Consider the following 15,088-nt stretch of genomic DNA (forward strand, 5'->3'; position numbering starts at 1 on the left):
GTTTTTATGAAGGCCGAAAATGCTGATTTCGCATGATTAAGGAAAGAGTTCAGTAGAATACTGACCTGTTGGAATGTCTATGCGTTGCACATAATTTTTGACACAGCGTTTCGAGAAGAAGAGAGAATTTGTTGACGCTGGTGACTCTAAGGAGGTCAGTCATTGAACCGATTTCCTGATTGCTAACGCTTTTGCAACTTGAAATTGGAGAGAATGGAATTTTCTTTGTCGGGACGTAACATCCCTCCCCCCTTAGAGTCATCATCGTCCTCGATGATGTGGATCGTATGGACAGTCGTAGCAGCGCTTATCTAATGTTACATGTTATTGATTTTGAAATTGATAGTTGCGTTGTTAAGTAGAACTAATGACTTTAGGCAGGGACTATAGTGCCTAAAAAAAAAGAAAATAAACATCGGTCGTTACTCTCCTGTATCCTCCCCTGTTGTTCCATCTCTAATCGGTGAGACCCAGATATCTCGTTTGGCGAAGGTGTCCATGTACGCCCTGCTGCCAGTTCCTCGGAACCTGCTCCATTTTTGCGAGATCTAAGAATGGTGGGTGTCTCGTAGTTGTGTAGTGCACTCTGGACAGTGGTGTTGACTGTGCTGCTCGTATCTAATGTCACTTCGAGGAAACCCTTTTGGTTGGTGTAATAGGCTAGGCGCGTGACGAAGACCCTCCTAGATTCAACTCGTACGGCTGATTCCTGACTTGATGATGCTAGTCTCCTTTTGTCTCATTCATCGGAGGATGCAGGAGATTCAAAATACTATAATCTTAATAAAACGGTGAAAATTGTAAGTAGAAGAAATTTTAAACTTATGACAGAACACGTGTAATCCCTGCGAGGCTCGAAAGAGAAAATGAACAGAAAATAAATAAATTGTTACAGTAAGTAATTTGTCCTTAATTTACTAGTGCCCGCTGCTGAGGTAATGGCGGCAGTGGTTGTTGCGCAATTGAAGGTGGTGTGGTTGTTGGGGGTTGCTCCGGGGGTGTAGATTGGTTTTCTGGTTCGGTCCTTCTCTTCTGACAGATTTTTGTTATCCAAATTTTCTTCGTGGTGTGTCGTGTGCAGTATACAAGGATTGCTATGGTTAAAATGGCTAGGTAGGCTAGGCCTCCGTGCAACACGTTGGTTGTGAGATTCCGACTTCGATGGTGTGTATCCATTTCCGCTAATTTGGCTTCTATATCTGTTAATGAATCGTCAATGGGTGTGCTGACGCCTGAGGCTTTTGATGGCATGGTTAATGGTTTAATTTCTTTATAACGATGAATCTGTGGGGAAAATTCCGAGATGTTTAGTAGTAAATTTGGCTGGTAGAAATATTGTTCTAGGCTTTCTAGATGTTGCATTCCAATTAGCGTCTCGTGAGTAGTTTTAGCTATGCACCCTGCTCTCAGCTGGAAAATTCCAGTGCCCTCTATTGTTATGATGTCGTCCTTCATTCCGTTACAAATGAGTTGTACTGATTCTGGTTTTTCTAAGGAGTACAACCAGGCTTGCATGGTCCTTAAGTGTGCCCAAAATGGTGTGTGCTGGGGTTGTAACCGCACCTCGCATGTTTTAAATGCGTGGGTGGTAGGTCGCAACAATAGGGTAACTTCGCAAGCGGTGGACGAGGCAATTTCAGACAACGGTCGTCCCAGTGGACAAAGATGTGTGTACGGGGTCTTGTGGCAATTATTGATGTACGACTCGTCTGCTTCGAAGTAGAATCGATGATCATTGCTTATTGCTAAATATGGTGATTTAGGTTGAATGTAGCCAGATGCTGTAGTATCTTGTCCTAACCTTTGGGGTATCGGCCAAGAGTAAGTGCGATAGAGATGGTATGTTGTTCCATCTGAAAGAGGCAGCTGTAACACTATGATGATTCTTCCTTGATAGATTATTGCGTTTACGGTGGTAGATCCTGTTAATTCCTTAAGCGATTGATGACCCGGTGGTATCGGCAGATCGAAGTTCCTCTGCGTGTTTCGTATATCCGAAATTATGCGGCGTGAAATAGACCTGTCTAATAGTTCGTGTGGCACCTCACCGGATTTTACAGCTCGTATTACGGCGAGGTATGTTTCAGCTGTTTTTATGTAGTGGTCCAAAGATATCTCTATACCATGTACGAATCGTGATAAAGCCATCATGTATTGAAGTGTGGTTACGCTGTCCTCCTCCCGCTGGATAGCTTCGGCAAACTCGTTCAGTCTATTGCGATTTTCTGAAATTAGTTCCGAGTTTTTCTCAAGTATTTGGTGAAATTTATGTAGTCCGTTTCTAACTATATGTGTCTGATTTTTCATGATATGTGCCAATTCGTTTTGATTATGATACAGTTTATCTATCTCCGAGTTATAATATTCCGCGTCTTCTGAGGTGAGTGTTCCAAAAAGTGTATGACTTATTGAACCAATAAATCCAAAGGGAGCGCTTCGTCGCTTTATTGTTTTTGGGCCATCGTAAGATTCCGGTGTTTGAAATTCTGTTACTATTTCGTTTAGTTCATCCTGTAAGCTTAGTGCTTGGTCTGCCTTTCCATACACGTGGGGTAATCGCAAGGTTGCTGCGCAAGCGGTTGCCGTCGTTAGAGAAAGGCATTTCCCATAGGCACCGTCTAATTCTGAATATTCGAGCGGAAATTGCGTCTTCAGCTTATTAGTGTCTATTGACAGTGTCACCCGCCAGTCGGCTGCTATCAAACGGATATTGTGTAATTTTTCGAAGTACATGCCTGGTGTCGCGTCTAGTTTTGTTATTTCGTATGTTTTCTTCTGTTCCGCAGAGTGCGATCCGCTCCAGAGAGTGAGAGTGAGAGAAATGAATGTTACCAATTTCATTTTGCCCTGTTGCAACAATTGATTAGGTAGAGTTATTTGATATCTATTCTTGGTGGTATAGTAGTAATTTGTCCGCGTGTTTAATGAGACGTTTACCCGTTTCTGTTTCTAAAATTACGTTATTCTTTTCTAAGATTCCAACAATTTTGTAGGGTCCATGGTACCGATTACCAAGTTTTCCTTTCTGAGGTTCAACCAAGACTCGTGCCATGTCCCCTATTTTTCCTTGAAATGGTTGTACCTTTTCGTCATAGTATAGTTTTGATTTTTCTTTCGCCTGAATTAAATTCTGTCCTGCTATAGTTTGCATTTCTGTTAAGCGTGAAATTAGTTCCTGGAGGTAATTATTGTAAGTTGGTAGTGATTCTTCTGAAGGGAATGCGCTAGGACAGCGCGCTATTTTTCCAAATATCAGTTCATATGGGGTGAAATTCGTTGCTTCGTGTACGGAAGTGTTATAGGAGAACATTGCGAACGGTACTATTTTGTCCCAATCATCGAAATCGTCTAAATAATGTTTTATGTATTCAGTTAATACTATATGACTTCGTTCTAATGATCCGTTAGTCTGTGGTCTATACCCGGAAGTAGTTACGTGATTAATTTTGAAAACCTTTGCAATTTCTTTTAATACTCTATTAATAAAACTGGTTCCCTGATCGGTTAGTATTGTACGCGAGGTTCCATACTGCAATATCACATGTGTCACTAATGCATGTGCTATTGTTTCTGCCTTTATGTTTGGCACCGCTACTGCAATACAATATTTCGTCAGATTGTCTTGTATAGTCAAAATGTGTCTATTACCACTAGGAGTTACTGGAAGAGGTCCTACTGTATCCAATGAGATCTTATCGAATGGTTGGAGGGGAGTGTCTGTTATGAGCATTGGTTCACGGGTTTTTGTCCTAACTAATTTGTTTTCTTGACATTTTTCACAGGTTCTAATGAAATTTTGTACATCGTTACGCATTCCTGGCCAATGAAATCTTTCTCGAATTCTGTGATAGGTCTTCGTTACACCCTTGTGTCCTCCTACTAAACTTCCATGTAATTCTGAAATTATTTTCAGACGGAGTTCTTCGGGTGGGACTTGTATGCTTCCTGTGCAGATCGTTACTTCGACATCGCTATCTCCAAGAGTATCCCTTAGCACGTTCACTAAGGTACCCTGGGGAAGCGTATCGGTAAAGTCGCCAGATCTCGAAATTCTAATTGTATTTATTTTTAATTTGGAAAGAATCGATCTTAAATTATGTAGAGCAATTCTAAAGTTTGAAATTGAGATAACATCGTAATGCTTCTGTTTAACTACTACGCTAAAAATTTTGTATTTACCTCGCGGTGTAACAAGTACCTGTCCCAGCTTTGGATTTGCTGCTTTCAGATTTGCAATGCTTATAACGCCCATATCTACGAGTAACCTACTAATTGGAGTGGTTAATTCTATGTCAGCCGGGATAAAGTGAACATAGTGGCTGCGTGTACTCGTCAAATTTTCTCGTGTAAATTTAATTGTTTTCCTGGATGGATGTTCAGGTTCTATATCCGGTAGAATACTTTCAGTTATCTGAATGCCTGGTCGGTACTGGATAATTTTACTTGTATCGTATGGTTGTGAGGTAATCAGTCGTTTTGGTAAAAAGGAAGGATTCGATTTCGTTTCTGAATTAGTAGTCTGCGGAAAAGGGGTGGAAAGGGCTAAGGGTTTATCTAAAGATAGTGGTGTGGGTAATATGGATCTGTATGGTTGTCGAATTACTACGGTATTTTCAAATTCGGTTGGTGCGTTTAATTCGTTTTCTTCATGAATTGTGTCTAGTGTGAATTCCTTGGATGTAGGTCGTATCGTGGTCTGTTTTGTCGCGTCCTGTTCGTCCTGTTCGTATCGTGCTAGTAACTTGTCTACTCGTCTGTTTAGCTCTTCCTCGTCTAATTCCTCTATTTCTGGTTCTGCTTTGTCGGTTGATTCCTGAAGAATTTCGCTACGTTCGTGGAGGGATTTGTCAAAACGGTCGAAGGATTCATGTAGTTCGTCTAAGTTAATAGGTGGTTGTTCTATGGTTTTAGGGAGAAATACTTCATCGTCGCTATTATCGAGAGGAGCTGGAATTTCTATCATTATATTGTCGGGATGTGTTTCTGTGGTTTCGTCCTTGTCATTGTCAGGCTCTGCATCAGGAATGTTCTCAGGTTTTTCCAAATGAACTGTTTTTCTTGGTAAATTTTGTGGTGATACAGTGGGTGGACCAAGACTAGGTAATACGCTTTTCCGTCCTCTGAATACTGGTAGGTCAGATGTTTCAATGGATTCCTCATCCTCATCAGTATTTTGTGATATTTCAGAAGTGGAAGGTTCTGCATAGTTTATGGTTTTGGGCGATCCTTCATGTTCTGACTTGGAACGCGTTCTTGTTGAAATGGCACTTTTATCTAATGTAGGTTTATCTAGTTTTGGTTGTGTCTTTCTGCCTGGTGGCCTGCCCACAGGTCTCCGGGGTTCCACTGTAGGTTTTATACGGGATGCGGATGGGATTGTTACTTTTGGTTTGACGGTTGGTTTTCGGATAGGAAGAATTTTTTCACATTCCGATTCACTATCGGAAGTTTCTTTTGAGCTTGAATCTGAACTTGTATCATGTAATTCTTTAATGGGATTCCGTGAAAGTGCATCAGCGTTTATGTTCAAATGGCCGGGTTTATGGACGAAATCGTACTCGTAATCGCGCAATTTTAATCTCCAACGCACTAATCTTTGTCCAGGATCCTTTATAGAGTCTATCCATTTTAAGGGTTCGTGATCACTAACCAAGGTGAATTTTCTTCCGTATAAGTATGGTCGGAAATGTAATACGGCATACAGTACTGCTAAACATTCCTTTTCTGTGGTGGAATAATTTATTTCTGCTTTTATCAACGATCTTGAGAGGTAAGCTACAGGCAAGTCGTGTCCGTCTACGTCTTGGCTAAGTACTGCGCCTATTGCAAAGTCAGATGCGTCTGTCGTTAAAGTAAATGGTTTGTCAAAATTCGGATATTGCAGTATAGGGCTCTTGCACAATGCTTTACGTAAAGTTTTGAAACTCTGTTTTTGTTCTTTTCCCCAAATGAATTTGCTATTTTTCTTTAATAATTCCGTTAATGGCTTGGCTTTTGCGGCAAAATCTTTTATGAATCGACGATAGTAACCTGCAAGTCCTAGAAACTGTTTTATGTTCTTTGCGTTTTGCGGTCGAGGAAAATTCTTTACAGCGATTATTTTCTTTTTATCCGGTTTTACTCCTTTGGAACTAATGATATGTCCTAAATAGGTTACTTCGGTTTTCAGAAATTCACATTTATCCGGTTGAAGACTTAACCTTGCTTCGCCTAATCGCGTAAATAGACGCCGAATTTTCTTTCCATGTTCTACCAAATTTTTCGCGTAAACTACGATATCATCGAGATACACTAGAGCTTCTATTCCCTGTAATCCGCGCAATACTTGATCCATTAACCGTTGAAATGTTGCAGGAGCATTCTTGAGCCCTTCAGGCATACGAATGTACTCGTAGTGACCGTGAGGTGTTGTAAATGCGGTTTTGCTACGATGTTTCGGATCCATTTCAATTTGCTGGAATCCGCTTGCAAGATCAAATGTGGAAAAATATCTGGCTTCGCCCAAGCGGTCTAGAATGTCCACAATGTTGGGTAATGGATATGCATCGCCTATCGTTTTTTCGTTAAGTTTCCGGAAGTCAATTACCATTCTCCACCTTGGATTTCCCTTGGAATCAGGTTTCTTCGGTACTATCCATAGTGGTGAATTGTAAGGAGAATTTGAAGGAGTTATTATTCCTGCGGCTAATTTTGTAGTGATTTGACGCTCTATTTCAGCTTGATGAATTGGGGGAAAACGGTATTGTCTAGTGTTAATGGGTACGTCGTCTATGGTATGTATTGGGTGTTGTATCAACGGAGTGGATTTTAACTTGTCACCTGGTAGATGAAATATTTCTGGAAATTCCCTGATTAACTCAATTACATGTTCCTTTTCCTCGTTGTTTACATGATCTAAACGGAGTGTGGTCAGAATTTCTGTTACGCGGTCTAGCGGTTCTGATCGATTCTCGTGTTCCGAATCTAAGTTGGGGTGTTCTTTTTCTTCAGGGAAATTATGATATTTGAATGGCAAAATTTCTTGTGGTGGAATTTCTATTTCTACATCTTGGTTTAAAGTATTTATCGCGAGAACATGGCACACGCCTTGATTGACGCTTACGGCTGCTTCTCCAATATATATTCCATCTTTGGTTTGAAGCAAAGGAAGGTAACCTTCTTTTAGATCACAATCAATTGTATCTATGGCTATTGCTTGTCGCGATCGACTTTGAATTCGGTAAACTCTAGGTTTGTAGTGTCGTGGTTTTTCTTTCGGAGGATTTTCACCAATAAAACGAAAGGGTTTGATAGGTTCACTTTTCGTTACTAATGTGTTGTGTGCAAAGGAAATTTCAGCTTGCTCTTGTCTCAAGTAGTCTGTCGGGTCGCACCAACAATACCCATTATGAAGTTCATTTTCGTAAACCCGAGTTTCGACGAGTTATTAACTTAATTTTTGTCAGGTAGTAGAATAAAATATTCTACGATGGGATTAGACCTTAATTCAAGTTTGCTTTCAACCAGCATACATTTTTTCAAATCAATAGATTTTTACCTGTAGCAGCAATAAAACCCAAGGAATCGTTACATCCTATCTAGTAATTTGGTTTATTAGTCACATCTGGTTGCCAGAACCCTTAACCTTAGCAGTAGAGCCTTTGTTTGCAGTTTTCTATTCATGTCGAGGTATTGCTTAGTTTTATTGCTCGCTACGGTCAGCGAGTACACGCGGACCCACCGCGTACGTCACTAAGGCACCCTTGAAAGCGAAGAAGGAATATTTTCCACCTCCACAAAAATCAGGCCAATAAGCATGGCTCATCCGAAAATTGTACTCCTTGCCCAGAATATAAAAACCTGAAGCAAGTTCCCTAATCAGACATTGTAGTTCAGACCACTCTCGTGAAACAACTCATCCATCGAAAACATTTTCTGTCGAACGGATAAGCTCCGAAAACTAGTTATTAACCGAACTGTTTATAATATTAAAAATTATAATCAACTACGAATACGATTTGCAACGGGTCAATTTATTTGGACATCATTACCAATCCTCAAGTTGTCCCGACCTCCCGTTAAACCAAACGTGAGGAATAAACATGGTCCTTCGAGCCGGATACACGTAGAAAAGTGATACCAAGTGATTGTCGAAAACAATTAACGTGTTTCGGGAGTGAATATTGAACGTTAAACATATTTAACAACTGTCGTGCCATCATAGCAAGTGTCGTGCTAGTGGCAATTTTCGTATCGAATCAAATTTGACTAAAGAGCATAACATCTCGTGTTGATGATTTCATCGTATCGAACAAGTACACAACTGTCGTTCGGTGCGCTTCGTGAAGCGACACAAAAGTCATTGGTGTATTGACGAGCTAGTAAAGCTGTCATCATCATCACAACCTTGGACTTGGTTTGAGGGAAGGAATCAGAAGACACCTTGGTCGGCCAGCACATCTGGGTCTATCTACGTCTCAAAGGAAGAAGCTGGCCAGGATCCCATCGCAGTCCAGGGAGCAACACTTTGGCGGCATTAATCGTAAGGGTCCAAGGGTCGTCATAAGGGTAAGCAAGTTATTGTACCACCAACCATTCCCGTCTATTAGTCCGTATTTTGATCATAGTATCGCAAAAATCTAGTTGCTCGTGTTAGTAATTTATCATAAGTTCCAAAATGGCTGAACAAATATCGCGGTTAAAGGTTAAAATCGCGAACGCAAAAAGAAAAATAACAAATGTAGCAAAATTTGTCGAGGGCTACGTAGCGGAACGTGATTATCCTGTCTTAGAGAAAAGAAAGCAGGATATTGATAAAGAATTCACGGAATTTGAAAATTGGTATACGGAATTAGAAGCGCTTGTGGAGGATCCTACCCACGCAGACATCCGTACCGAATACGAAGAAAAATATTACGCGGCGTACGGTAAATTAATGTTGTTTTTAAAGGATGTCGCGGCTCCAATTAATAATCTAGCCGATCCTATCGCTTCAACTCATTCACAAAGTATTGTCAACGGAGTTAATACAAACATCGTTCAAACTTCCAAACGTAGTCTTCCGCGAGTAAATCTACCGTCGTTTAGCGGATCCTATGAAGCTTGGTTGGGGTTTCACGATCTCTTTAAGTCTCTTGTCGATGATGATCAAAATATTCCTGAAATCGAGAAATTGTATCATTTGAAGGGCTGCTTACGTGACGAGGCCGCGGAGGTTCTCGCGTCGATTGAATTATCAGCAGAAAATTACAGGGTTGCTTGGTCGTTGCTAAAGGAGCGCTATGATAATCGAAAAATTATTCGCCAAACCCACGTGAAAGCTTTATTGAATTTAAAACATGTTTCGAAAGAATTTCCCGTTCGCTCGCTACTCGATCAGGTGCAAAAGCATGTCAGAGCACTTGACGCTTTGAAAGAACCCGTTGATCATTGGAATACTCTCTTAGTCGAAATAATTAGTCAAAAATTAAATAATGTCATTCGTGAAAAATGGGAAGAGTTTAGTGGCGAGTCGGTTAGTCCAACCTTTAAGGAATTGATAACATTCCTACAGCGTCGTGCACAGTTTGAAGATGTAAAATCTCATCAAGATTTTGTAGGTGCTCAGAATCTTTCGGATAGAAAACCCTCTCATGCTCACGTGAAACAACGTTCACAACACGCGTATCCGACGGCAACGGCAAATCATTCTTGTTCTCATTGTCGAGGAAAACATTCGATTCATAATTGCGAAACCTTTAAAAAACTCTCGCCATCTGCGCGTTTTGAAGCCGCTAAAAAGGCAACTCTCTGCATCAATTGTTTGCGTCCTAATCATCGCGTTATGGACTGCACAGGAGCACCTTGTCGTAAATGCCACAAGAAACACAATACTCTCTTACATTTCGAAAAACAACCACCTGAGGCAACTAGTGCCTCAGAACCCGTCTCGTCGAGTCAGTCTGTCGTCAATTTGCATGCTCAAGTTTCTTCTGAAGGTTTATTAGCCACTGCAATGGTAGATATCGTTAACGCCCAAGGAAAGTCCAAAACGTGTCGAGCGTTTTTGGATGCTGGATCACAAGCACATTTCATAACTGAAAGTGTAGCCTCGTTTTTAAGGTTACCCAGAAAATCAGTCGATATTTCAGTTTCTGGTGTTGAAGACATTTCTACAGAGATAAAACACTCGGTATCGGCGATACTAAAATCGCGATTTAGTAAATACTCCAAAACTCTCGAGTTTCTCGTTTTGAATCGAATCACTAAACCTATGCCCTCAATCGCGGTCAATCAAACAAATCTTGATATTCCAAACAACGTAGTTTTGGCTGATCCTAAATTCTACGATCCGTCGCAAATTGAGGTGCTCATTGGCGTTAAATTGTTTTACAAACTACTATGTGTAGGACAGATCTCGTTAAAAAATCATCCTGAGGCTGTGTTGCAAAAAACTCAGCTCGGCTGGATCGTAGCAGGAGAAATAAATGGTTCTTCCTCCAGAAATGCGGTTCAATGTCATTTTACAACGCATTCAACTCCGTTAGACGCGACTCTTACCAAATTTTGGGAATTAGAGAACATTCCCTCAGTTAAAGTATTATCCCAGGAGGAGCAGGCGTGTGAGGCGCACTTTAAAAGCAATACGCAACGCAACTCAGAAGGTCGTTATATCGTTAGGTTACCCTTCAATGAAAATAAAGAAAACCTAGGAGAGTCTCGTTCTATGGCTCTTCGTCGTTTCCACTTTCTAGAGAAACGTTTCGAAAAAAATCCCCAACTAAAGGTGGAATACTGCCATTTCTTAGACGAATATAAGCAGCTAAATCACCTATCGTTATTAGAAAATAAAACCCTCACTATGCCTGGCTTTTATCTCCCCCACCACGCGGTAATCAGGGAAGATAGTATTACCACAAAAATTCGTGTCGTCTTCGATGGGTCGGCAAGGACTTCGTCTGGCGTATCTTTGAACAACGCCTTGATGGTCGGTCCTACAATTCAGGACGATTTATTCACGCTATTAACTCGGTTTCGATCTCGCAGATACGCGCTTACCGCCGACATAGAAAAAATGTATAGACAGATACAAGTGCATCCAGACGACACTCCATATCAAAAAATTCTATTTCGGAAAAATCCAGACGAAACGGTAAATGAACTCTCTCTCGATACCGTTACCTACGGCACCTCTTGTGCTCCTTTTCTCGCCATTCGCACCCTTCATCAGCTCGCTAATGATGAAGGAGCTCAGCATCCCGTTGCAGCCTCTGTACTAAAGCAAGACTTTTACGTAGACGATCTGCTAACAGGTGCAGGTACACGCCAAGAAGCCGCATTTCTTCGCGACGATTTGATCGCACTCTTGCAAAAGGGCGGATTTCCCATTCGAAAATGGGCTTCCAACGACCCTTCACTGGTGCCCGAAAATTCGGATAATTCATCCAGTACACATATGTCACTGGATCCAAATGCTACTATCAAAACGTTAGGTATTCATTGGAATTCTCGGGAGGACATAATATTTTATAAGGTCAATACACCAAATTTGGTAAAAACCGTGACCAAACGTTCAATTCTGTCGCAAGTCGCAAAATTATTTGATCCTCTAGGACTACTTGGTCCAATTATCGTTAAAGCAAAAATAATGATTCAGCTTCTGTGGAAAGCTGGAGTTTCATGGGATGAATCAGTTCCAGCAGATATCCACACTATGTGGCTAGAATTCAAAGAACAACTACCACTGTTGGTCAAAGTCAGTTTTAATCGACTCACTATCGCTCCTAATTTTGTCAAGATACAAATGCATGGTTTTTCTGATGCAAGTGAAAAGGCTTACGGGGCTTGCATTTACATGCGCTCAACCGATATCCACGGGAACCATCATGTTTCCTTAGTTTGTTCAAAATCAAGAGTAGCACCTGTAAAATCATTGACGTTGCCACGCCTAGAGCTATGCGCTGCCCTTCTATTGGCACGTTTGTATACAACAGTCAAACTAGCTCTTCAACTTGAAATCAATAAGGTTTATTTATGGTCAGATTCCACCATAACCCTTCATTGGATTAATACAGAACCTCATTTACTAAAAACTTTCGTCTCAAATCGAATCGCGGAGATTCAAAATTTATCAGAATCTTGCGAATGGCGACACGTGCCTACGCAAGACAATCCCGCAGATTTAGTGTCGAGAGGTCAAATGCCTCAAGAATTTGTAGATACGAGGATCTGGAAAAATGGTCCTCACTGGCTCTCCCACGAAGAAAACTTCTGGCCTCAAAAGAAAATTCACTTGGTTGAAATCCCAGAGAAACGTGCAATTATTGCCGCGCCAAGTTTCGCTAATGCAAATATAATTGATGACGATCTTATCAAGGATTACAGTTCACTTAAATCCCTTAAACGGGTGATCGCGTATGTTATGCGTTTCATACATAATCTGAGAAACAAGTCGCAAAAACATACTGGTCCCATCAGTGCGACAGAATTCGAAGCTTCTACTCGAATTCTAGTTTTAATTACACAGTCGATTGCTTTTGCAAGAGAAATTTACTCTCTAAAAATCGACGGACGGGTAGACAATAAAAGTCGGCTGATCCCATTGAAACCCTTCTTGGACAAACAGGGAATCCTTAGGGTGGGTGGCAGGCTAATCCATTCGGAATTGCCAAAAGAACAAAAACATCAAATCATACTACCTTCCGATCATCATATAACTCGCCTCATCATTCGTGAGGAACACGAAAGGCTCAATCACGCGGGAACCCAAGCAACCTTGTACTCCGTTCGTGAGACCTTCTGGCCTCTCAATGGTCGAAATGTTACGCGAATAATTATTCATAAATGTGTTCGATGCTTTCGCGCTAAACCACGGAGCGTAGACTATATAATGGGAGATCTTCCACAAGAACGCGTATCGTGTTCTCGACCTTTCCTCGATGTCGGTGTCGACTATTGCGGTCCATTGTACATCAAGGAAAAACGATTTCGTAATCGTAATAAAATTAAGGTGTACGTCGCCATTTTTGTATGCATGAGCACCAAGGCAGTGCACCTCGAATTGGTTAGTGATTTGACAACAGAAGCCTTTATGGCATGCTTAAAAAGGCTTTTCTCTAGGAGAGGAATATCAAGAACAATCCATTCCGATAATGCGACGAATTTTGTCGGCTCAAGTAGAGAACTCATTGCACTTCATAAATTAATTCAATCGGATGAACACAATACAGCGATTCAGAAATTTTTAGCGGAACAAAAGGTCACGTGGAACTTTATTCCACCACGATCCCCCCATTTCGGCGGTCTTTGGGAGGCAGCAGTAAGGTCATTTAAACATCACCTTGTCCGCACGGTAGGAGATACCTTATTAACGTTCGAGCAGCTAGAAACTTGCATCATCGAAATCGAGGCGATACTCAACTCCCGACCTCTTTCGCCTATATCTCCCGATCCCAATGACCTTCAACCTTTGACTCCCGGCCACTTCCTAATTGGTGGTCCACTAACGAGCTTTCCTGAGATGGATCTCACAGACACGGCATCCAATCGGCTGTCAGCCTGGCAGCACGCACAGAAGCTGCGTCAACATTTCTGGCGTCGATGGCAGAAAGAATACCTGCACCAATTAACGATCCGCAGCAAATGGCAATCAAATTTGAACCATTGCATCCACCCTGGTACCCTGGTTGTCATCAAGGAAGACAACCTTCCTCCGTTGCGGTGGAAACTCGGACGCATCGTGGCCACCCATCCTGGTCCAGACGGCATCACAAGGGTGGCAACCATAAAAACTGATACGGGCGAATGTAAGCGCTGCGTTAAGAAGCTCTGCCCGCTCCCTATCGAGTGTTCGTCCAAAGCGGACGAGAACACCAAATTGTGTTCACATAATTCAACGTCAAATACCTAAATTGTTAGAATTAAATTGTGTAAAATTAAATTTAAGTTAACCACATCATTGCGCACGGTTAGATTACTTCAAGAGGATTTTTACACATATTATACTATTACTTTCTACTATCTTTATTGTTATTAATTTTTCTTATATTAATTTTTATCATTGTCGATCATGGTGGCTGTGGTTTCGATAGTATGTATATTAGCGTCTACACCTATCTTATATTTTATGTACTCGTTCTACCAAGTAAACCATCACGACGCTCATAACGTTAGGGTTGCGTTGAACGTATCCGTTCAAGGGGGCCGGCATGTCGGGTCGCACCAACAATACCCATTATGAAGTTCATTTTCGTAAACCCGAGTTTCGACGAGTTATTAACTTAATTTTTGTCAGGTAGTAGAATAAAATATTCTACGATGGGATTAGACCTTAATTCAAGTTTGCTTTCAACCAGCATACATTTTTTCAAATCAATAGATTTTTACCTGTAGCAGCAATAAAACCCAAGGAATCGTTACATCCTATCTAGTAATTTGGTTTATTAGTCACATCTGGTTGCCAGAACCCTTAACCTTAGCAGTAGAGCCTTTGTTTGCAGTTTTCTATTCATGTCGAGGTATTGCTTAGTTTTATTGCTCGCTACGGTCAGCGAGTACACGCGGACCCACCGCGTACGTCACTAAGGCACCCTTGAAAGCGAAGAAGGAATATTTTCCACCTCCACAAAAATCAGGCCAATAAGCATGGCTCATCCGAAAATTGTACTCCTTGCCCAGAATATAAAAACCTGAAGCAAGTTCCCTAATCAGACATTGTAGTTCAGACCACTCTCGTGAAACAACTCATCCATCGAAAACATTTTCTGTCGAACGGATAAGCTCCGAAAACTAGTTATTAACCGAACTGTTTATAATATTAAAAATTATAATCAACTACGAATACGATTTGCAACGGGTCAATTTATTTGGACATCATTACCAATCCTCAAGTTGTCCCGACCTCCCGTTAAACCAAACGTGAGGAATAAACATAGTCCTTTCCTAGAATTCCGTCACTACTGATTGGAAATGATGATCTTACTACGTGAAATTTTACGGGTTGGCCTAAAATTGTTATTGTGGTTGTTCCTAAAGTTTCAACCTTCTCTGAAGTAATTCCTGACATTTCGGTTGAATCGTGGATATCTATTGTCAGATCCTCGTGCAAGGCTTTCAATTTAACTAAGTTAAT

The 15,088-nt window shown here is 41.1% G+C and overlaps 2 protein-coding genes across 2 annotated transcripts; one reads left to right on the forward strand and one right to left on the reverse strand.

Moving 5' to 3' along the window:
- Positions 1 to 388: 388 nt before the first annotated feature.
- Positions 389 to 8,439, reverse strand: LOC143306712 (uncharacterized). The gene is made up of 3 exons (XM_076693088.1): positions 8,262 to 8,439; positions 2,960 to 7,359; positions 389 to 2,847 (listed from the first exon to the last, which is right to left on the reverse strand). Exons 1-3 carry the CDS (start codon positions 8,437 to 8,439, stop codon positions 910 to 912), a joined length of 6,516 nt encoding a protein of 2,171 aa, XP_076549203.1. The 3' UTR covers positions 389 to 909.
- On the forward strand, positions 8,163 to 13,867 carry LOC143306713 (uncharacterized). Its single transcript, XM_076693089.1, has one exon. The coding sequence runs from the start codon at positions 8,657 to 8,659 to the stop codon at positions 13,865 to 13,867; it is 5,211 nt and encodes a 1,736-aa protein (XP_076549204.1). The 5' UTR covers positions 8,163 to 8,656.
- The last annotated feature ends 1,221 nt before the right edge of the window (positions 13,868 to 15,088 follow it).

Source organism: Osmia lignaria, unplaced genomic scaffold (assembly GCF_051020975.1).
Source record: "Osmia lignaria lignaria isolate PbOS001 unplaced genomic scaffold, iyOsmLign1 scaffold0035, whole genome shotgun sequence".
In the NCBI taxonomy this organism is placed as follows: Eukaryota; Metazoa; Arthropoda; class Insecta; order Hymenoptera; family Megachilidae; genus Osmia; species Osmia lignaria.

Bases quoted from the DNA above. Each gene is read 5' to 3' on its own strand.
- LOC143306712 (XM_076693088.1), bottom strand. From the start codon at position 8,439: ATGTGCTGGCCGACCAAGGTGTCTTCTGATTCCTTCCCTCAAACCAAG. The intron at 7,360-8,261 runs GTTATGCTCTTT...GCGACCCGACAG, and splicing joins TGAAATCATCAACACGAGAT to ACTACTTGAGACAAGAGCAA. The intron at 2,848-2,959 runs GTAATTTTAGAA...TTGTTGCAACAG, and splicing joins GAATCTTAGAAAAGAATAAC to GGCAAAATGAAATTGGTAAC.
- LOC143306713 (XM_076693089.1), top strand. From the start codon at position 8,657: ATGGCTGAACAAATATCGCGGTTAAAGGTTAAAATCGCGAACGCAAAA.